General features: G+C 36.7%; 1 protein-coding gene across 1 annotated transcript in view; it reads right to left on the bottom strand.

Annotated features, from left to right (window-relative positions):
• Positions 1-20,033, bottom strand: part of LOC123549091 (unconventional prefoldin RPB5 interactor 1-like) — a 24,491-nt gene extending 4,458 nt beyond the window's left edge. Inside the window, exons 1-8 of the mRNA XM_045336894.2 lie at positions 19,760-20,033; positions 11,715-11,793; positions 9,197-9,332; positions 7,855-7,946; positions 4,902-4,965; positions 3,175-3,355; positions 1,808-2,054; positions 138-356 (exon numbers count right to left, since the gene is read on the bottom strand). Of these exons, the coding sequence (XP_045192829.2) occupies positions 138-356; positions 1,808-2,054; positions 3,175-3,355; positions 4,902-4,965; positions 7,855-7,946; positions 9,197-9,332; positions 11,715-11,793; positions 19,760-19,851 (1,110 nt within the window). The 5' untranslated portion in view covers positions 19,852-20,033. The remainder of the gene's footprint in view (positions 1-137; positions 357-1,807; positions 2,055-3,174; positions 3,356-4,901; positions 4,966-7,854; positions 7,947-9,196; positions 9,333-11,714; positions 11,794-19,759) is intronic.

The following is a 20,033-nucleotide window of genomic DNA, read 5'->3' as shown; positions in this document are numbered from 1 at the left end:
TATTTCGAATTTGCACCCATACTTATTGCATGATTTAGCAAAGAATAAATATATCGCATTCTACAATCTAATATTTTATATAATTAATCCCACATGTTATAAATGAACTGAAGGAAGGTCTAAAAGCCTGTGTATACCTGTCTGATAACCTTCTCATCCTCAGATCCCGTGTCAAACTCTACAACAGTTCTCTTTGTTTTATGTTTCATTTTCTTCTTCTGTTGGGTAGGTGATTTTTTCAATATTGACTTTGGTTTCAATGACTGTATATAACTTGTATAGATGTCCCCAGGACAGGTGAGTGGCAGGTGTTTATCAATAGTTTCTCCAGCTACAGGATGGGAATTCTCTGTATTCTGAAAAAATAGCACAATATTAACTGAATGTTTATTATTATGAAAGAGGTTACTCTACAAATAACATTTCAATGGTTTGTTTGGATAAACCAGCAATATTGAAGCATAGTGTTTATTTTGTTGAGTTTTAGGTTACACTAAAGTAATTTAGGTTATATGGCATCTTTTCATTTATTTGGACAGTTGAGGAAGACAGGATATCATATTTGGGCACCTGTGTAGAACCAGTGACTCTTTGCAAGCATGCTGGACTTACATAGAATCACTGACTCTTGAACAGTTGGACCTGTGTATAACCACAAACCTCCCGAAATTCAGCTGGATTTGTGACCCTTTACAAGCCCATTTGACCTGAAAAGAACCACTTGCCATTTGCAAGCCTGCTGGACCTGTGTAGAACCCCTGACCCCCTGACAGCTAGCTGAATGTGTGAAGAACCACTGACCTTTTGCAAGCCTACTGTCATGGACTTGTTTAGAACCACTGACCCCATGAAAGTCAGCTTGACCTGAGAATAATCACTGACTCATTGTAAGCCAGCTGACCTGTGTGGAACCACTTGCCATTTGCAAGTCTGCAGGACCTGTGTAGAACTACTGACCCCGTGAAAGTTAGCTGAAGCTGTAAAGAACCACTAACCCTTTGCAAGCCAGCTGAACAACTCACTCACATGAAAACCAAATGTGGTGAAAATCAAGTTATTCAAGTCATTTGGGCGGTGTCGGGGTAAATTCCACATTAAACCCCAGGTTCAACAACATTTACAAAAAGTTTGCTCCAGGTCACATACTTTTAAGATAAATGCCACAAAACATTTGGGCCTTAAATGCATATTTTGGATGAAGTCAAGGGCCATTATACTCCGGTCTTGCAGATTGACGGATGGATGGACAGACATATTGATAAGGGTAACTCTAAGTGCTCCCCTCAACTCCACAAATCTTTTTGGCACAAAAATATAATTATATGAATATATAAGTAATGAATGAAAGAAAGGAATTTTCTTAGATAAAGCAACAACTCACATGACAGTATTACTCTGGCAGTAACAAGAGCTGTCAGTTGACAGCGCGCTCGACTATTCTCAGTGCTTGATAGTTTAAGCTATGAGTAAAACTTTAACATTACAATAAGCATATTCTAAGTCGAAACGGGGCCATAATTCAGTCAAAATGCTTGACAGAGTTGCCTCCTCCTTTTTACAGACTGCGGTCATGATGGTAAACAAGTATGCAAAATATCAAAGCAATATCTCAATGGACTTTGAAAATATTTGGGGTGGTACGCAAACTTTAACATTTGTGTGACGCTCACACTAACGCTAACACTCACGCTAACGCTCACACTGGCGTCGGGGCGAGTAGGATAGCTCCCATATTCTTCGAACAGTCGAGCTAAAAATAAGAACATAACATGATAATACACAATGACTAAATAATATATGAACATACTCTACTATGAGAGAAGGTAATGAGTGTTCCTTTACTATCCAATTCTTCCTCAGAAGCATTTATTTCACCAATGTCATCCTCTATCTCATCGTCATCTGAATCTAGCTCATCAGAGGCGGTGTATGAGGATTCCTCTGTATCAGAATGATCTGACCCATGAGGACTCTCTTCTAAGTTTTCAATTTTCTCCTTACTGTGTGGGAAATCGGGAAACTTGTAACCTTCCAGTTTCTTCTCAGCATGAGTTCTAAAAGAGATAACTTTTTTTCTCAGAAATACGAAGACTTTATGATAAAACAAATCAAAGTAATAAATTGTATGCACTAGTGTGCACACTTGTCCCTGAAAGTCAAACATCCTTGAGGTAAGTCAAACTGTTATTGAAGGCCACAAGGTGACATTTATACTTTAAAACCAGCTCATCATCACTAACATGTAATCTTTCTACGCTTACACCAATATCATTAATGCCATTCAGCTTTATCATTTCCACATAGATAACATCAGCATCCGTTGTTCAATCAACTAAACACTTTACCTCTCCCTCAGTCAGTAATATTCAAACTCTATAAATACTAAAAATCTTGTCAAGAGCTCTGCCATGCGGGGCAATATACACCCGAGGGACTATATCAGAGGAGGATTGAAGCAGAATTTAACGAAAAAGCAAAATTTTATATATTTTTTATGGTGGGCAGTGAGGGAGGGGGAGGAAAGCTATGTGTGTGTGCGCGCATAACTCTGGCAAACTTCATGTGTGCTGTGGTGGTGACAGGATACTAACTACTTGACTGGTTAATAAGTTATGCTCCGGGCACTAAATATGACAGACAGATTTGACTTTTAAGCTCAATTTGTGACTTTTATCTCAAACCTACAGACCAGGTTCATGTTCTCTGCACATAATCTCACCACTATCTACCTACAAGCCAAGTCTGAAATCAACACCTTGAATGATTAGTAAGTTTTTGCTCTGGTCACGTAATATGATGTACAGATTTGACCTTCAAGCTCAATTTGTCACCTTGACTCTGCATATTTTCCAACTGCCACCTACCTACATGCAAAGTATGAAGTCAATAGCTTGGATGGTTATTTAGTTATGCTCCGGACACTATGATGGACAGTTTTGACCTTCATAAGCTCAATTTTTTTGTGGCCTTGACCTTTGACTCACAGAGCCGGTTCAAGCACACTGTACATTTCCTCAACACAATCTACCTGTACGCCAAGTTTAAAGTCAATACCTTTAATGGTTATAAAGTTACGCTCCGGACATGAACTATGACAGACAGACGGGTGGACACATGCTCCATCATATAGTACATCCCATTTTTCCAAAACAAGTGTATAAAAAGTCAACAAACCCTATTCTCTTCACTTCCTTTCTTTCACTTTCTATTTCCTCAAGTTGGTCCAGTCTAGCCCAGAGCTCTTCATCTGTGAGTCCAGTTTGTCCAGTCTGTACAGAAGACAGACTGGTTTCCTGTTTCTCTACTTCTTTCTTCAGTCTGCTTCTATATTCTCTAACATGCTGTCTATGAGCCTCTACAAACAGTGAATAAAATAATGCTTGATACCAGTCTCTCTGATCAATTATATTTCTGAGTTTGAAAATTGAATTGATGTCTAAAGAACAAAATACCAGTAGGGTTCTCAACACCGTGTACTGTAGACTATTACTTGATTATTTCTTTATCTTAACACATGAATGTTATTGACCAGTGTCTATCTGTAACAAACTTTTCAGACATGATATAAATATGGCTTATTTAGAGATATAATGTATATGTATATGAATATTTATAGTCCAAACAATACAAGGCCTTTGATGAAGCTATATATAGCTGATGCCTACCCCCAATCCCCAATGAATCTTGTTACCCTAAAGGCAGGCATTCCAGGAGTCATAACGCTTAACTGACATAAATACTTGCATGAGAAAAATGAGCATTTTCCCTGATTTGCCCATGAAAAAAGAGTGTTGTGATGTGACATTAGAACATATCATATGTTTTTTCAACAGCTCCCAGCTGAAGACTTTGCTATTTCGGAGATATATTTCTTTAACAGCATTCATTACTGAATCAAACAAGAAAATATCAGTAAAACCAACTGACAGTTTGATACTTCTCAAAATATGATCATTGCATATTAAAAGCACGAAAGAGGAACTCATTGAGTGGGCACATACAAAGTCATAGTTGTGAAGCTTCAAAAGAAATTTCTTCAGACTGCAGCAAGTAGTTGTTGAGACAAAGCATGCACATGATATGAGCACCTCTTACAAGTGAAGCTTCCCATGAAGTTTCGCTGAAAATCCGTACAGGGTTGCTGAGGAATACTAAGTTTACTAATGTTGAATAATGAAAGGGCAACAAGTCAGTGAAAAATCAAAGCTTCCTATGAAATTTCCATGAATTCCTGCCAGTGATTGTTGAGGAATACTCTGGACAAGGAATGGTACTATAGTATACTATTGCTGATTCATGAAAAGGTAATAACTCAATGACAAATCATCGAACCGCAACATGCAATTAATATGTGCATCTCCTCTTAAAAGTGAAGCTTCCCATGAATATTAGCTACATTCCAGCTAGTGGTTGCTGAGAAATACTCCAGTTTCACTATGTTGTCAATGACCTCTATTAACAACACCTCAAATCAGCAAGTACCTTGATACACTTTTCTACTACACCAGTTTCTTACTTATTTAACCTGTCAAAAGCAATAATCTCTATGCAACTTACAGAAATCTGTCTTTCCAACAGAGTTGATACACATACGTTGCAACATATTCCATTTCTCACCTACTTTTTAATATGTTTGTTTTCAGTCAAGATACTCTATTCACATTATTCAAATTTCATTTCCACCATCTCAAAACCACTTTTCCAACATATTTTCCAACTACTTTCTCTGGCATCTCTAAGAGCAAAATGTGAAATAAAGTGAATGTACCTCATCCTTGCCAATTATTAAGAGCAAAGAATTAAACAAGATCACAGCTGTTTATGTTATAAAACTCCAAGCATCCTAATTTCACTAGGGTGGGATATTTTTTTCGTACCTACTGTGTAGACAGCTGACCTACCTTTCCACTGTCTTTCTTTCTCTTCATCATACTCTTCCCTTATCTCCAACATCCCTCCTCTATCCTGAAAATATATACCATATACCTACAGCATGCTAACATAGCCCATGTACAAGTAAGTTAACAACATGCTGTCTTACCTCTACAGGATATCAATAGAGGATATCAGTAGGCAGGACATGAGTAGAGGATCTAAGTAGTGGTTATAAATAGGGAGGATATCAGGGGATATCAGTAGGGATGATATCAGTAGGGGATATCAGAAGGGAGGATGTCACTGACGGGTATCAGTAGGGAGGACAGCAGTAGGGGTATCATTGGAGAATATTAGTTGAGGATATTAGTAAGAACGATATCAGTAGTGAATACAAGGCAGTCTGAAAGACAGCTAAATCCCCCGCCACTGTTATGGATAGTGAAAGGGTAAACCTTTGACCTTGAGGTGTGACCTTAACCTTGAACTGACATGGCTGACTCATAAATTCTGCACATCGTCTTGATAAGGTGAACATTTGACCCAAGTTTCATAAAAATCCTTCAAGGGGTTTAGGAGATACAGAGCTCAAACCTTTGACCTTGAGTTGTGACCTTGACCTTGAGTTGACATGGCTGACTCATGAGTTCTTGATGAGGTAATCATATGACCTAAGTTTGATGAAATCCTTCAAGGGGTTTAGGAGGTACAGAGTGGACACAAAATGGAAGACTCAAACCTTTGACCTTAAGTTGTGATCTTGACCTTGAGCCAGCATGGCTAATTCATAAGTTCTGCACATCGTCTTGATGAGGTGATCATTTGACGCAAGTTTTATAAAATTCCTTCAAGGGGTTTAGGAGATATAGAGCGGACACGAAATGGAAGGCTAAAACCTTTGACCTCGAGTTGTGACCTTGACCTTGAGCCGGCATGGCTGACTCAGGAGTTCTGCACATCGTCTTGATGAGGTGATCATTTGACCCAGGTTTCATATGAATCCTTCAAGGGGATTAGGAGACACAGAGTGGACACAAAATGGAAGGCTCAAACCTTTGACCCTGAGTTGTGACCTTGACCTTGAGCCAACATGGCTGACTCATGAGTTCAGCACATCGCCTTGATGAGGTGATCATTTGATCCAAGTTTGATGAAAATCCTTCTAGGGGTTTAGGAGATACAGAGCGGACACAAAATGGAAGGCTCAAACCTTTGACCCTAAGTTGTGACCTTGATTTTGAGACAGCATGGCTGACTCATGAGTTCTGCACATTGTCCTGATGAAGTGATCATTTTACCCAAGTTTTATAAAATTCCTTCAAGGGGTTTAGGAGATACAGAGCGAACACAAAATGGAAGGCAAATACCTTTGACCTTGACAGCTAAATCCCCCGCCACTGTTATGGATAGTGAAAGGGTAAACCTTTGACCTTGAGCTGTGACCTTGACCTTGAGCCGACAAGGCTGACTCATAAGTTCTGCACATCGTCTTGATGAGGTGATCATTTGACCAAAGTTTCCTGAAAATCCTTCAAGAGGTTTAGGAGATATGGAGTGGACACGGAAGTGTTACGGACAGGCGGAAGGACAGAGACATTCCTATAACCCCCTACCACTCGTGGCGAGGGCTTAATAAGTAGGGACGAAATCAGTAGAGGATATAAGTAAGGAGGATACCAGTAGTGGATATCAGCTTGAAGGATATCAGTAGTGGATATCACCTTGAAGGATATCAGTAGTGGATTTAAGCTGGGACAATATCTGTAGGGAGGATATCAGAAGTAGATATAAGTAGGGAGAATATCTGGGAGGATATCAGAATGGAGACTATAACTAAAGGATATCAGTAGGGAGGATATCAGGAGAGGACATAAATAAGGAGGATATCAGAAGTGGATATATTTAGAAAGGATGTCAGTTGTGGTTATAAGTTTGGAGGATACTGGGAGGAAGAATATCAGCAGGGAAGATATAAGTGGTGGTTTTGTAGTTTTCAGGTGTGTCAAGTATAGGCAGACCTAATGCTTACTTAAAACACCATCAGTGTAGTTCATGCCCAGATAAAAATTACTCACAATTGTGATGCATGTCTTGCATTCAAAGTTTTGTATTCATTAATGTTGTTTTCATTTACCAAGTGTTTCATACCTCTGAAGATATAAATCTTTGAAACGAACAAACTGTCCTAAAGGCAGAAACAGTAAGAATTTTACTTTCTAGCCAAAATGTAGCTTTCTTTGACCAAAGTCTAGAAAACTCCATTATATCCCATATCTTAACAGTAAAAATAACTAGTGCCTCCCAGTAAGAAATATTACTTTTTGACTAAGTCAAGGACCGTAACTATGATCTCACTGAAGCAAACTGTCCATTTTCAAGTAAGTGTGTGATTTTGTTGCCATATGAATAAGAATGCAGTGTCATATGGTCCCTAATCAGGCTAATGTATTAAAATGTGAAATATGGCATGATTGGTGCAATCTTGCCCACTTGAATATCAAACTTGTCCAAACTCTTTTTGAAACATACAATCTTTGTAAGAAGATTAATTGAAATATGGTCTATAACACATTTACAACTTAAATATGATAACCCAGTAATTCAAGGGCAGTAACTCTGCATTTATTTAAGCAATCTTACTTGAGCTTGTCCAAAGTCTTAAGACCAAGTTGTTGTAGTTTTACAAAGACTGCCCAAGAAATGAAAAATGTGTTTAACACAATCTTTTCTGACAACTGACATCAATAGCAACAGTCCAGTGTTCAGATGAGCTAAAAATTGCTTCTTATAATCAGGGTTATATTGACATCCCTGAGCTAAAAATTGCTTCTTATAATCAGGGTTATATTGACATCCCTGACAGTATGGAATCTTCCCTCATGTAAACATTAATACATGAAAATGTTAAAATAAATGCTAATACTATTTATTCCAGAATAATTAGGTCAGTTTAAGCTCTCCCCCAAGGACAGTTCCTACCTGTGACATTTGTTGAAGTTCTGAGGTAAATTGTTGTCTAGGTTCTAGCAACTGCTTCTGTTTTGTTAACTCTTGTAGTTGTTTGTCTACAGCTGAAATAGACAGTAATGTTAGGGTGCAGTTAGAACTGTATATCAAATTACATACATACATAAAAAGGGCTACAAATCTTGTCTTCCACAAGCACTCTGACTGAACACTGCAGGACAACATTTCCTTATACCAGTAAACATTTCTAACACTGTTTATTAACATACTTCTGACCATGTCTGAGATATGAATGTGGATGAATGGAAAGCGCATACAAACACTATTTATGTACTCTATATAAGTACAAAGGGCCATAAATCTTGTCTTCCTTTGGCAATCTGAAACTTGCAAGGTATAGTACTTAAGATTTCTACCTTTAAACTGTGTCTTAGTTATGGTTTCATGGGGACAGACAGATGGACAATGGCAGAACTATATCCTTTTGCTTTCAGCGGACAAAAATCATGGTAGATGGTCACCCAAGGAACATCTGTTCAAAGTTATTTCAAAATCAAAGCAAAAGTTTCTGACAAGAAGGTTTCCAGAGCTTCCACTAAAAACATATAGGTAAAGCTAACTATGTCCCATTGCAGCTGTTTTTTGATGATTTGTAATAATTTAAACAATCTGGGCAGAGCCTGAGATGGTCATCCAATGAACATTTTTAATAAAATTATTTAAATATTGTAGCACTCACTGTGGTTGAGCAGCACATGCCATTTACATTTGATTTTTTTTCTATTTTTAGTACTGGCGGCCCTTATGTGCAAATAAGAGGCTTTGGAAGAGGACCACCCAAAGTTCATCGAGGCCAATCTTCATTAACCTTCAGCTAATGGTTTCAAAAGAGATTTGTTTGACTAAAATGTTTTACAGAAGAACTGAGGCGGATAAGTGATCACAACAGCTTACATATAGCACCCTGTGCTACTATTAGCCATATTTATGACAAAGAATTAGTATCCGCATTTTCCATTCCAGTATAATTGATACTGTTTATTTTAAAGCATACTCAACAGTATAATAAATTCAGTAATCTTTTCTCTGTAATAATCCAGCATAAAACAGTACTACAGGCTGGTTATGAACTGTCCATGATATGAAATAACTTGTAAAATTATTTACAGATATTACCAAAATTTTGTCATTTCATACTCAATATACACAAAATATATATATATATATATATATATATATATATATATATATATATATATATATATATATATATATATATATATATATATAGCTAGCAATAAAAAATATATATATATATATATAGCTAGCAATAAAGAAACCTGTAGTAATTTACCTTTAGTTCTACGATCGACAATCTCAGCAGCTTGTTTAGCGGATCTCTCTGCGAACCAATTATCTCCCAGCAGCACAAGGATCTCGTTTGTGTGCACCAGCTGACCTGGCATAAATGCCATCTTACCAAATGGAACCTGTTGATAGGTTTCATAAGAATTTTCATTTGTTAACTTCCTTACAAAATTTCTTTTAACATAAAATATTTACTAACATTCCAAGCCTGACAGTATTAATTTTTCATTTGCTGTATTTGTTTTTGTTATTTTGTTTGTTATACATTAATTTGTTTTGATTCCACAAAAATGTAACAAGGTCCCTGTCTCTTCATATTGCTCATATAAAGAAATTATTTAAACTAGCACAAGGATTCAAACCTACATTATTATGGTGACAGTGTCAAGCAACAACAAATCTAACCACTGTATCAACTGCATCACATGCATAAACCAAAACAAAAGTGCCTTTATGGCCCTACATGCTCACCTGAGTTTCACAACTTAAACATGTATAAAACACATAACTGGCTCTGCCAACTAGTGGCCATGTTTTTTGGCAATTACACGGACAAATACTAACTAGAGTGCTAACTAGTTTTCAGGTCTCATGTAGATCTTATAGAAAATATGGTAACCAATGTTGTTGTTTTTATCATTTGCCTCAAATCTGACCCATAGCAATCCAGTTGCATGACCCATAGCAACCCAGTTTCGAACTAAATGACAAACACTCTTTCAAAACAGCTTTCATGTAGACTAGGTAGAAAATTTGCCTCTTAAGAGTTAACAAGTTTTTTTCTATCATTTTGCACATTGAGGTTTCTGATCACTGATGACCCAGTTTCGTACATGACTTGGGTTCCATAGGGTCAAACAACCTAACCAATTTCTATGCTGTGCATGAAGAAGAAAATGTGGCCTGTAGAATGTTAACAAGTCTTTTCCATGAGTTGACCTGTGAACTGTTCTTCACTCTAGATAACACAAACTTAACCTAGATTTCATAGAGACAAATATCCTAACCAAGTGTCATGTAGAACAGGCAGTAAATGTGCCCTTCTCAGTGTTTTAGTCAGTGACTGGGAAACCCATGAGACATGAGCCATAGTCACATAAAAATGAAAAATGTCTCATAAGTTTTAAGTGCTGATGAGCCCTGTGTCACATGGCTAAATTGTATTGAATGCAAAAGGATGAAACTATTTAATAGTGCAAATCTTACACAAAGGAATGTATTTAGTGTGCAGATTCAAAGTGCTTCCAGTGTTTAAAAACATGTTTTAACATTGTATTTTATTCTAGACTTTCATTTCTTGTCAGTTTTCAATAATTTTCTTTATTGACAAGTTGTGAAGCTTTTGCAGTTTTAGTTACTATATTTGTTTTTTACTGAGAGCTTCTTTAATCTGAAATATGTACATACTACAATGCCAGGTCCTAGTTTACAAGTCGCATTTGTCCCATAGAAATTTCTGAATGTCACATAATTTATTGTGTATGATGAGCCATTGTCCCATGGACAAAATTTCTTTCCCAGTCACTGAATTTTAGTGACTTAAAAAAAAAAACAAACCTAGACCTAAACCTAGATTTAACAAGAATATCTCCCAGCAAAAAAAAAATCCTCAAAGGGGCATTTGACATATAACCTCGTTTTTTTATACTGAATCTACACACTGAAGCATTAGTATGTTCTCTAAATAACCTACCATCTATAAACCTGGTTTCATAAAGCTAATGCATGATTATCTTTTGTATCAGAGAGATGGACAGACTGACAGATAAACAGACACAGATAAAATCAAAGAAAAGCTGTCTAATGACAACCTGCTTGGAGCCCTTCCACACATCACTAGCAGCTACAAATGTTTTAGCAAAACTGTCTAAGTTGGAAATGGGGCATAATTGTGCCAAAATGTAAGCCAGAGCTACAAAACTTGCCATGTAAGGTCATCTTATGATGCCAGAGATGTGTAGGTAATCTAAAACATTGTATTTCCAAAGTTATTGCTGGATTCAACAGTGCCAATTTTTGGTCATATTCAAGACTATTTGTTGCCACAGAAACCACATTTGTTGTCATAGCAATAACATAAAAGAATAGGCATATTCTCCATATATGGCAATCTATCCTGTTCCAATATTCACAAAAAAACCCCACAAAAACAAGAACTTTGCCAAGCGGGGCGATATATGCCCAAAGGCTTATATCAGAGAACAACAAAAGCAAAATTTAAATTTAAAGAAAAGCAAAACTTTTTTTTTAAAGTCTGGCTATAACAGAAAAGTACCAGTAGTTACACCTCAGAATGATGATAAACAAAGGGCAATCAAAACAGCTCACCTTGGGCAGCTAGTGCTCAGGAAGCACAGGTCAAAAGATTGTAGAAATATCAAATGCTTATAAATAGTCAAAGAGTAACACTACTGAAGATGAAAATCTAAAACTGCTGCCTTAGGAATTCTTGAAAGAAGCTCTCTGATAGGTTACTTTCATAATAATGTAATATTCAAACCTACCATAACATCATGTGTTACTTGGTCAGGCAATGTCAGCAATCTTTTCTTGAGAGCTTCATAATCTGATTTAAACTTCAACCTGAAAGTATGCACATATTCATACAAGAGACACATTATACCGTCACACAATATAGGTTAAAACTAGATTCGTGTCATACTTCTACCTGTCACTGTATGGTCATAATTATGTTACTTGCTGACAATGCAAGAGTAAGTAAACTTTAATTTAATGAAACTGAGAGTCAAAACAAATACCGAGTAAAAACATACTGAGGATCAGGTAGGGGGATGGGTGTGTTTGGGGAGAGGAGGGAGTAGGGATACTACAAAATAACATTTAAGAAACAGAAGAATGGAAGTGGTAACTCTAAGGTCATATCTGGGTAAATGCTTGGTTAAATCCATCCAAAAACAACAAAGTCACAAACCATACATGAAGTTGGAATGGACATTCGATAAAGGGAGATAATTCAATAAGTAAGATGACTAGATTATAGTCCATGTGTAACCAGACGGGGACTATGTCTCTTTTTCTACTTATTATTGTATTATAACATAATATGATGCAACACTATAATTTCGATTTCAATGTTTTCCTTTTATTTTATTTTACTTTATTTCCTTGTCTATGTCTGTCTATTTAATATTACATCATTATCTAAATTGCACTCGCTTTGTGAGGGGTTAACTGTTTTTGTTGTTGTTTTTTTTCAGTCTTTCCTTTCGACTTTGACTTATATCTTTCTTACTAAAACTTCCCCCTAACTTATAAACCAAACAATTCTTAAAATCTCAAAACTGAAACTAAATGATCACTGGCTGTACCTTGCTGATCAGTAGGTGATCACTGACTGTACCTTGCTTAACAGTAGGGTAACATCAAACAGACCTTATCATATTACTTTAATTATGTAATGATCATAGATACTAATCATTTTATCAACTATGTACATTAAAAATATTAATACTTAGAGATGTCATTAAAAATAATATTCCATTTTAATAACTCTGTCAAACATGTACATTGCGTTTCCTCTAAGTGTTCTCTATCATTGCATGCCATTTGCATACATTCCCTAGAGTAGTTTTGAGTTATGCCCTGGACAAGAATATTCAATAAAGGGAGATAACTCAAAAAGGAAGAATGGTAGAGCAAGGCCACATTTAAAAGTCTTTGTTTGCTGTCTCCCGACCCTACTTTTTAAAGTTGGGTAGGTAAGTAGGCAATTCTTTTTTTTTTTTTTTGGTGGGGGGATTATACTTTTACCAATAGATATAATGATCGTTTTTAACATTTAGCCTGCTGTTGGCAAGTGGTTCTGCCTTTGTGAGTAGTGTAGACCAAGATCAGCCTGCACATCCGTGCAGGCTAATCATGGCCTGCACTGTTCACTATACAGTCAGTAAATTTTCATTGAACACCCCTTCAAAATACTGCCCAAATTTAATGATGGACCAGTCCATTTTAGAAATTTAGCAGTCTAAATGTTAAAGATTATTTCTTCTGTAAAAATAAGACAATTCTGTATATGTTGTATAAAAGGATGAAATTAAATAATACAATTTAAACTTTCTTACTTATTATTTTGCTTACCTGAAATATATGTGGCACTTGTCATATCGCAACTTAAAAACAAGAGGGTCATGATGACCCTGGATCGCTCACCTGAGTAATATGAGCTTAATGTTTCAAATGTCAAAATGATGATAAAATATTAAGAAAGTCAGCAGGTCACATTCATGGTCAATGAAATTCAGTCTTACGATTTGTGTGCAAAACTGTGTATGTCATCAAAATTCCAAGGCTGTATCTTAAAAAACAAGAAAGTAGGTCAGCAGGTCAAGGTCACAGTCAAGTGACATCATATTACTTGGGGTCATCGGGTAATTATAATTAAACAGTCTTGGAAATAGGATCAGATGATTTTTAAGTATTTTTCCTATATAACTCACATAATAACTAGTGACCCCAGGGCGGGGCCTCTTTTAACCCCAGGGGCATAATTTGAACAATTTTGGTAGTGGACTACTAGACAATGCATCATACCAAATATCAAAAGCCTAGGTCGTATGGTTTCAGACAAGAAGATTTTTAAAGCTTTTTCCTATATAAGTCATTGTAAAACTTGGGACCCCCGGGGCGGGACCTTATTTGACCCAAGGGGGATAATTTGAACAATCTTGGTAGAGGACCACTAGATGATGCTACATACAAAATATCAAAGCCCTAGGCCATGTGGTTTTGTAAAAGAAGATTTTCAAAGTATTCCCTATATAAGTCTATATAAACCATGTGACCCCGGGGCGAGGCCATATTTGACCCTAGGGGGATAATTTGAACAATCTTGGTAGAGAACCACTAGATGATGCTACACACCAAATATCAAAGCCCTAGGACATGTGGTTGTGTACAAGAAGATTTTCAAAGTTTTCCCTATATAAGTCTATATAAACAATGTGACCCCCAATGGCCATATTTGACCCTAGGGGAATGATTTGAACAATTTTGGTAGAGGACCACTAGATGATGCTACACACCAGATATCAAAGCCCTAGGCCCTGTGGTTTTGGACAAGAAGATTTTTAAAGTTTTTCCTTTCGGTTGCCATGGCAACCAGAGTTCTGCAAGGAATTCAATTCCTTGAACAATTTTGAAAGGGGGGCACCAAAGGATCATTCCTGTGAAAGTTTGGTGTAATTCTGCCCAGTGGTTTTCAAGAAGATTTTTTTAGAAAATGTTGACGGACACACGACACACGTCACACGACGGACATTGAGCGGTCATAAAAGCTCACCATGAGCCTTTGGCTCAGGTGAGCTAAAAAATTGACCAGCATTGTCCAATAAAAAGTTTTGGGGCGCAGCTAGCATTTTAAGTCGGTAGGTAAGGAGACAGCAAACAAACATACTTTTAATTTTGGCCCAATGGTTCTTGCACAAGAAATATAATCATATAATTCTGACCATTGGTGCCAAGTTTTTTTTACTTGAAATCAATCAAAGAATGACAAAGCTACAGAAATCTGGATGGACAATCAATGGGAGATAATTCAGAAAGTAAGAGGGATTGAGTTAAGGATGTACAAGTTTTTTTCCAGGATATCTGCCAAATTTCAAACATGTTTCTTTGAATATTTCTTCATAAAAAAAATTATGTCGAAAATTAATGCTTATTCATCAAAATATAGTTAACAATGGACCATTTAACCATATAGATTCTACTTGCTGCGAAAAAAAAATCTGACACTTATTTTTGACCGGCATCTGCCTTAATCTGATGTAAGATGCACAATGTGGTAGGGATCGGCAATGTCCAATATCTATTTAAATAGATCAGGTTTGGTTCTGATATTTTTCTGACAGATATATAATAATAAGCTAAAACTGACATAAAAGCTATTTGGCTGTCTAGAGGTCCAGTAATAAAAACAAATACTGAGAATTGTATTTACAGCAAGGAGACTATGATTTATCTATCAAAAACAGGAGATGATTTTAAAAGTTTTCTTTTGTGATTTTTTCTTTTCGGTGTTTAAAATATATTGCAAGTGGCATGAACAAAGTATTCATAATTCTTTAATCTGAGAAAAACACTAGGGCCAATCAAATTCCTTGTTTTTCTCAAGACTGAAGAATTACAAAAATAAACTTAATGCGAAATGTTTTCTTTAGTATTTTAGACATAGACTGTGTTCAAATTGGTCATTTTAGTGTCATTGACTAACTGAAATTGCTAAGTTAAGAGTTATTCAATGCAACTCCAACCCAGGTGAAAGATACTTAATAAAATATTTAAACAAGAGGGCCATGATGGCCCTCTATCGCTCACCTGTTATCATCGCACATTAAGGACAAAAAATCATAATCAAGATCAATCAAAAGAATTATGAGAAAATATAGTTGAAATTTTCTTAAAGTTACTTCAAATAAAACTATTTTCGAATCAGGCCAGTAGTTTCATACAAGAAGTTTTTTAACCAAAAAGAAAAAAAATTCTTACAAGGTATAGATATGTCAAAATACATCTAAAAATTGGAGGTACCATCCATGTTGTACCACAGAAAAGTGGTCTCCGTTTTTCCCTACGGCCAATAATAAAAAAAAAAACTAAATAAGCTATTTATAGTAACATAAAAGGGAAGTAATTAAAACAAAATTATTGTAAGTGAACAAAAGAAGGATCTGCCAAATAAAAACAAGAGCACTGCAATGCAATGCAAATGCAGAGCAATATACACACAAAACAAAGTCATATGACCTTTGACCCCTAATTGTGACCTTGACCTTGAAGTGAACCATCCGAAACATATGCTATGCAGGTCGTTTCGATGAGGTGAACATTTGCGTCAGGCTTTTTTGAAATCCTTCAAGGGGTTCAAGAGTTACAGAGCAGAAGGGAAATTGTTAGCCAACAGACAGACAGACGGATACTGAGGTGATTACATAATACGTCCCTTTGGGCGTATAAAAAGGAATCAAGATCTTATGGTGATACAAGTTGTGTGCAAGTTTGGTTAAAATCAAATCATAAATGAAGCTGCTATTGTGCAAACAAGGTCAAAAATAGCTGATTTTGGCCCTTTCTGGGGCCATAACTCTGGAACCCATAATGAGATCTGGCCAATTCAAGAAAGGAACCAAGATCTTACGGTGATACAAGTTGTGTGCAAGTTTGGTTTAAAAAAAATCATAACTGAAACCACTATCGTGCAGACAAGAAACTGTTGACGCACACACGCAAATTCTGGCCCTTTAAGAGGCAATAACTCTAGAACCCATGATGGAATCTGGCCAGTTTTCGAAAGGAACCGAGATATCATGCCAATACAAGTTTTGTACAAGTTTGATCAAAATTGCTTGCAAAATGTGGTTTCTATCGTGTTCATAAGAAATTGTGAACAGACGGACGACGTACGAAGGGCGATCACAAAAGCTCACCCTGTCACTACGTGACAGTTGAGCTAAAAAAACAAGAGGGTCATGACGACCCTTAATAGCTCACCTAAGTAATATGAGCCACATGTTTCAAATGGCAAACTGATGCTAAAATATTAGAAAGTACGTCAGTAGGTTACATTCATGGTAACTGAAAGTCAGTTTTAAGATCGGTATGCAAAACTGTACATGTCATCCCAATTTCAAGGCTGTATCTAAAAAAAACAAGAAAGTAGGTCAGTTGGTCAAGGTCACATGTAATCACTTGGGTACATCAGGTAAATATAATTAAACAGTCAAGGAAATATGATCTGAAAATTTCTGAACTATTTTTTCCTATATAACTCATATAACAAGTGACTACCAGGGCGGGTCTCTTATAACCCCAGGGCCATAATTTGAACAAATTGTTAGAGGTCCACTAGGCAATGATACATACCCAGGGTTCTAGCCAGGATTTTCTGAAGGCATGTTGCAGAAGGATATTTTTTGACAAGCAAAGGGGTGGGTGTGGGAGGGGTGTCCCCTCCTGCATGGGGGGTATGGGGGTCACCCCAGAAAATTTTGTGTTACTACAACTCATTTTGGTGCATTCTGGTGCATTTCAGAGTGAAAAACATAGTGGTATTTTCAGTGATTAATAAGCATCATTTACATGTACAACAAGAAAAGATATTAGGTCATAAAAATCCTATGGAGTTATTTGCTGAATGACAAAAGTTCATCAATTTTAAGTTGCTAAAAATGTTCATTTACTATTTATTGTACATAAAACAACACAATTTTAGCACTGCACACAGATCTATTTGTATTTTAAAGTTTATGTCTTCTATTTCTGCGGAGTTTATTTGCTGAAAACTTATCCATTTTAAGTTTTTGAAAATGTCAACTGTTTGTTGTACATACATGTAAAACAACACAATCTGAGACTGTCATCCAGGTTTCCATTTTGGATCAATGCCCGATTTCCTTTGGCCATTTGGCGTGGCTGGGAGGAATTCTGAAATTGTGACCAGGGCCTCCATGGCCGAGTGGTTAAGGTCGCTGGCTTCTAATCACTTGCCCCTCATCGGTGTGGGTTCGAGCCTCACTAGGGGCGTTGAATTCTTCATGTGAGGAAGCCATCCAGCTGGCTTACGGAAGGTCGGTGGTTCTACCAAAGTGTCCGTTTGTGATGAAATAATGCACGGAGGGTATTTCAAACTTTTCTCTACAAGTTCTATTTTGAAAGTGACGACAGAAAACATTAATTCTTGCATTTTCTTTTCGATATTCCGCCCGAGAAAACACATTTCATACATGTGAAAAACATTAATATTACGGCGATAATTGTTCAAAAGCATTTTACCGTGTTGAACAATTTTTGACTTAATTCCTTACGTTGTCTTTCCTTGATTGCGAAAAACATTCGGACGATAATTGTTGAATCATCTGTCATTATATCTAATGACATGTATAATCTTAAAACTTGCGAAAACAGTCACTTTCATGTACACATCACAAGATACCGCCTGTCAGAGGATTTAAAGGCGGAGCTACGATGAAATTTACGTCACACGTTCCACATATAGGAAGCTGTCATTGGTTTATCGGTTATCTTAACTGGCATTGCTTTACCTAAACTATCGGGTAGCACGTGGAAGCTTTTCGAATACACTATCGAATTAATCGGGGTGTTTATTGGGATGATTTTATGACATGTCGCTTCGGCAATTAAGGGATGACGGGGGAAATAAGGGATGTAGAATATACAACTCAAAGTCTGAAGGCATGTCGCACGCGACAGGCGATAATAGCCTGGCGAGAACCCTGATACCAAATATCAAAGGCCTAGGCCTTGAACTTTCAGACAAAAAGATTTTTTCCCCCCTATATAAGTCTATGTTAAACTTGGGTCCCCAGGGACAGGGCCTCTTTTCACCCCAGGGTAATAATTTGAATAATTTTTGTAGAGGACCACAATTTTAAGGCAATGCAACATACCAAATATCAAAAGCCTAGCCCTTGCAGTTTCAGACAAGAAGATTTTTAAAGTTTTTCCCTATACAAGTCTATGTAAAACTTGAGACCCCCTATGCGGGCCTTTTTTTCACCCCTGGGGCACAGTTTGAACAATCTTCAAAGAGGACCACAAGGCAATGCTACATACCAAATATCAAAGGCCTAGGTCTTGTAGTTTCAGACAAGAAGATTTTTAAAGTTTTTCCTATACAAGTCTATGTAAAACTTGAGGCCCCCGGGGCGGGGCCTCTTTTCACCCCAGGGTAATAATTTGAATATTTTTGGTAGAGGACCACAAGGCAATGCTACATACCAAATATCAAAGGTCTAGGTCTTGTGGTTTTAGACAAGAAGATTTTTAAAGTTTTTTCCTATATAAGTCTATGTAAAACTTGTGACCCCCGGGGCGGGGCCTCTTTTCATCCCAGGGGCATAATTTGAACAATCTTGATAGAGGACAATAAATGATGTCACATGCCAACTATCAAGGCTCTATGTCTTGCGGTTTTGGACAAGAAGATTTTTAAAGTTTTGCAACCAGAGTTCTGCATGGAATTAATTTCTTTGAACTATTTTGAAAGGGGACCTCATTCCTGTGAAGTTTGGTGTAATTCTGCCCAGTGGTTTTCAAGAAGATTTTTATAGAAAATGTTGACGGACACACAACGCACAATGCACGACGGATGACGGACATTGAGCGGTTACAAAAACACACATAATAACGTCAAATTTAGGACAACAAACAAAGCCGTTCCCTGCAATGACCTTATACACTGCAATACAATACATAACACTGCATGTGCCGAGTTACCAGACCCCTAGCCACTTCCTTACTGAAAAGGAGACATCTACTGTCATTTTTTTTTAGTCTGGAAAACACTGATTTCCTTTAGTCTTATAAGAGAGACATTGATGGTTATTTGATTGAAGAGTATTAATTTCATTTAAATAGATACAATTTTGTAAACGTTTACTCGTTTAAACGTGACAGCCTATAACCCCTTACAGTACTTGGACTAAATGTATCCGAATTGATACTATCCGAATAACAATACATTTAGAAACAAAACGCATGCTTTTTCGAAATTGCAGCCATGACAGTAAATTACCACTGATTTATTTGATCATCTGTATCTTGAAGAGCCTTCTTTTGCTCTTCTTGCAGTCGTAACAAGTGCTCAGAATACATTTTTTTAGCCATAACCACACGTCCCGTTTTCGTTGAGAGCCTTTTACACCAATGACGAAATCAAATTTACAAATTTTAAACTAGATGAATCGATTCCTTTCGATAGAATCATGTTGATCTTAAATAATATTTATCATATACGCGTTCATGATCTGGTATAAAAAAAAATTGGTCTATAATCTGAAAATATTATT

Source organism: Mercenaria mercenaria, chromosome 6 (assembly GCF_021730395.1).
Source record: "Mercenaria mercenaria strain notata chromosome 6, MADL_Memer_1, whole genome shotgun sequence".
Lineage (NCBI taxonomy): Eukaryota > Metazoa > Mollusca > Bivalvia > Venerida > Veneridae > Mercenaria > Mercenaria mercenaria.
This window is presented reverse-complemented; position numbering and strand designations above follow the sequence as displayed.